Below are 4,741 nucleotides of genomic sequence, written 5' to 3' on the forward strand. Positions count from 1 at the left end.
ATGTCATGCTTGGTAGGGTGGAGGGTCGACGAAAGAGGGGGAGGCCTTCAACGAGATGGATTGACACGGTGGCTGCAATGATGAGCTCAAGTATATCAGGGATTGTGGGGCTGGCATGGGATCGGGCAGTGTTTTGTTCTGCTGTGCCTGGGGTCGCTATGAGTCGGAAACGACTCGACGGTACTTAACAACAACAACAACAACATACCTTCCTTTATTCCATAGTTCCACTGTGGTACCACAGTTCACCCACTTTAGTAACCAGTAAACCAGGCAGTCATCCCAGGCTCCCTCTTCTCCCTTAATTACCACATTCATGCAGTTAACATATATTTTCTCAATTTTTACTTCCAAATAGCGTGTATCAAACTTCTGCTTTCTGTCCCTTGACTTTAGACCCTACTTCAGCTTATCTGTTTAAGTGACTCAGTGGACTCTATTCTACTGATTGTGTTTTTCAACTGCCACCCATACTGTCATGACAGAGTGATTGTTCAAGGTTGTGAATGCAAATCGGATCATAGCATTTCCACACTTTGTTGGTTCTTCTTTGGCTAGTGAATAAAACTCAATGCAACAGACAATTCCATTTGACCAATGCTTATTGACTGCCACCTGATGTCAGGGCTTGTATTAGATGCTGGTGATACAACCTCAAGTGTAATGGAGGGTGATAGTACTTTAATAGTTTATAAACTTGGGAATCTACTGGGTTCAAATTCTTGTTCCTTAAGGAAGTTACCATACTGTCTGTGACCTGACCTTAACTCTCTCTTCTTTTACTTATGTGTTGTAAACTACATCATACCAAACAATCAGAAGTTCAATTAACATTTTATGTTCTTTTACCTTTACATGCTGTTCCCTTTTCCTAGAATGCCTCTATGCTTTTAATTGAATGGTTTCTACTTGTCCTTTTAACATTTTTCCTCAGGCATCTCGTTTTCTGAGGCCCCTCTGTGCCTTCAAACCTCTCATCCACAAGCTGGCTTAGGTCGCCCACCTCTATGTATTTCCTCTAAATCCCTTCGTCATCCAGCACAGTTCTTGGCAACAGCAGACTTTCAGCAATCATTTGCTGAATGAAACAAAGTCCTTAGTTCTTGATGTTATTCATTATTCTTTCTTGTTATAGATATTAAAAAACAAACCAACCAACAGTTGCTGTCAAGTTGATTCCGACTGGTGACCCGATGTGTGTCAGAGTAGAACTGTGCTTCATAGGGTTTTCAAAGGCTGATTTTTTGGAAGCAGGTCACCAAGCCTTATTTCTGAAGTACCACTGGCTGGACTTGAACCTTCAACTTTTCAGTTTGCAGCTGAATGCATTAATGTTTGCACTACTCAGGACATTTTAATTTATTTGTATATCTACTTTTATGAACTTGGCTCTCAAATGTAACTATCTCAATATGGTAATAAATGCATCTGTTTTTCCTGCTTTTTACATAATATTTCAATCGAATATATACTAATATATTTGGATACTGATATAGTTGCACCACTAATTTTAGTGCAGTTGTTTTATAAGATTGATACATATTATTTATTCATTCACAAAATACGAGTGATCTACTACCATAAACAAGGCTACGGGCTCTAGGTCATAAAAATGTAAGGAATCATATCTCATGTAGGATGTGCTCTGAAAATAACATACAATCAAAATTATGTTTGATAATCCCTTAAATCAGAGGTTGGCAAATATTTTCTGCAAAGGAACAGATAGTGAATATTTTCAGCTTTGTAGGTCGTCTGTTCTCTGTTGGAGGTACTTATTTCTGCTATTGTAGCTTGAAAGCAGTTATAGATAACGTAAAGGAATGGGTGTGGCTATGTTCCAATAAAACTTTATTTACAAAAACTATGGCTTAAGGACCACAGTTTGAGGTTGAGAACACCTGCCTTAAATTGCAACAGAGGATGAATATTAAAGTAAAGGTGTAGGGAGGCTGCTGAGGTGATTCAGAGTGAGGAGAAATCAGACATTTCTCATTACAAGGAGTTGCGAATGGGTGCCTTACAGAGATGAACTTGGTCTCACCAAAGTTCAGAACAGAAGAATTCCAAAATACAAGTGAATAATTTCTATCAAGATCAGACAAAGTTTAGGAAAGACTAGGGAATGTTTTGAGGAGCTCTGGTAGCATAGTGCCTAAGGCACTTGACTGCTAACCAGAAGGCTGGCGGTTCAAACCCACCAGCCACTCCTCGGAAGGAAGGTTGGGCAATCCTACTTCCGTAGTGATACTGCCTCGGAAACCCAAGGAGGGGTCACTATGAATCGGGGCCGACTCAATGGCACATAACAACAACAACAACAACAACAGGGAATGTTTTGGTTGGTCATTCAAGAAATGTTAAGACTTAAAACATGGAAGTATTTTTGTTCAAAGCATCCAGGAATATTGTAACGTTGGTGACAATTTACTATTGCAGAAAGAGAAAAGATGAACAGTACATTATTTTAAAAAATGTCTTCCTGATGTAGAGTATTTTTTTCAACATTATTTTGAAGTCAGCATTCATTACTGATTATTTTAGATAAACTTAACCAGATAAAGCAAAGAAGAAAATGTGTGAAATGGAACACTGAAATATGCTCTCATTGATCTTTTATTCACAAAACTTAACTAATATTTTCATTTTATTCCAGCACCAATAGCAGCAGGAACTGGCCCCAATTTTTCTCTCTCCGATTTGGAAAGTTCTTCATACTACAGCATGAGTCCAGGAGCAATGAGGAGGTCTTTACCGAGCACATCCTCGACCAGGTAATTCGATTAGCAGCTGTTAAAGGGTAGGCTTCGTAGTTACGTACCTTGATTTTAACTCTGGGCCAGTTAGGCATTTAGCAAGCCTCCTTTAGTAGTAGAAGATACCAAAGAAGTGTGATCGGACCCAGTAGACTTTCAGTCTTATTGGAGAGAGAAGACAAACGCACATGAAGAGGGGGGAATCAAACCATAAAAGACAGTGGACTCAATTGTGCAGGATAGGCTAAAAATACTTGTTTTTAGTTGCTATCAAGTTGGCCTGACCCATGGCAACCCCATGTCTAACAGAACAATATGTTGCCCGTTCCTGGACATCTTCATTATGATTGGTATGTTGAATCCGTTGTTTCAGCTATTGTGTCATTCGTCTCACTGAGGGTTTCCCTTCCTTTGCTGCCTCTCTGCTTTACCAGACATAATGTCCTTCTCTAGTGATCAGTCCATTCTGAGGACATGTCCACAGTCAGCGAGTCAAAGTCTCAGGTAATGTTCTGTCACCTATAAGGCTGTTATTGGCTGTTTTTTGGCAGTAGATCACCAGGCCTTTCTTCCTAGTCTGTGTTAGTCTGGAAGTGCCATGGAAAACTGTTCACAGTGGGTGATCCTACTGGTACTTGAAATGTTGACGGCATAGCCTCCAGAATCATAGCAACATGTAAGCTACCACAGTATGAGAAACTGACAGATGGGTAGTGATAAAAAGAGTTAAAGAAGGCTTTATTTTTTCAGAAAACAAAAAGAATACCTTATGCTCCACTGTGTTGGTTAGAGTTGATGAGGTGGAAAGGAAAAAGAATGACATTCTCAGTGGGGTGAAAATTGAGCAAAGACATGGAGCAAAGAATGGATGATGAATATAACAAGTTCTTAGGAAAGTAAGGACAAGGTTTGACTAGGAAAAAGTATATGTATTTTGGCTTATTTGGCAGGAACTTGACATTAGTGACCCCAGTCCCAGTCCCCAAACCCACAACAGACATTACAGATCAGTCCCAACTCTTTTCTGCTGAATCCTTTGGACTCAGAAACCCAGTCTCTCGGAGTTGCTTTCAGAGATGAAACTACCTGATACCCTGATGAGAGACTATAAAAATGGATGTAGTCAGATAGCAGAGTGGAGCTAGATCAGAAACCCCAATGCACTTGAGACCTTAAAACAATAAAGCTGGAAGAGCACAACTTGATAACGATTCCAGGTTCTTGTTCCCTTGAGGCCACAGAGCCAAAGTCAAAATGAAGCATTTTGCAAGATGCTGTTCTCTCTACATAACCTGTATCAGAGGGGAAGGGATTAGGCATTAAACCCACAGTATTCTTTTACAAATTGGCTTTAGCACTGGGCTGTGACAACAAAGAAAAGAATGATGCAGAACGATCTTTGATGTTTGTGTACTTGCAGAAAAACATTTGACAGAAGTACATTGCTCCTAAAGCAAGTACTGGAGTTTTACAGTTTAAAACAATGGCCAGATTATAGAAATTTTCCTTGGTAGGGATCCATTCTTGCCTTGTTTTATATATATTTAACCATCATGACTGTGTTTTAAATTGGTTCAGTCATTACTAATACCTTGAAGACAATTGAAGAAACAGACATCGCATTAAATATTACCGCCAAATCCCACCATCATTTTTCACATTGTTTAAATGTTCCTTTTAGTTCGCTATACTATCAGCAAATCAGGAAAAAGTAAGCCACAAAGCCAAGTGCATTTATACTCTAATAGTGAGATTTTGAACACATTGAAGTGTTAATAAGTTTTGAGGATTTCAAATGTTTGCTGATGGAAGGGACATTTTTTATAATGTCAGCATGGAAAACCTTTGCCAATGCTTGTGGGTGATGATTAATCTAGAAGCTTATGTTGGTTTTTCATATATGTACTGCCCATGGGCCTTGTGTGCCTAAACCGTGTTCCTAACCCCCATTTTTCTGCACATATTTCCAGGTATGTTTTTTTTTT

At 39.2% G+C, this 4,741-nt stretch overlaps 1 protein-coding gene across 1 annotated transcript in view; it reads left to right on the forward strand.

The window, feature by feature from the left end:
- Positions 1–4,741, forward strand: part of NFIA (nuclear factor I A) — a 468,951-nt gene that overhangs the window by 330,733 nt on the left and 133,477 nt on the right. The window contains exon 5 of the mRNA XM_042782438.1: positions 2,657–2,774. Within this exon, the coding sequence (XP_042638372.1) occupies positions 2,657–2,774 (118 nt within the window). The remainder of the gene's footprint in view (positions 1–2,656; positions 2,775–4,741) is intronic.

This window comes from Orycteropus afer, unplaced genomic scaffold (assembly GCF_000298275.1).
Source record: "Orycteropus afer afer isolate SDZICR_OR568_19922 unplaced genomic scaffold, OryAfe1.0 scaffold00318, whole genome shotgun sequence".
NCBI classification, from domain to species: domain Eukaryota; kingdom Metazoa; phylum Chordata; class Mammalia; order Tubulidentata; family Orycteropodidae; genus Orycteropus; species Orycteropus afer.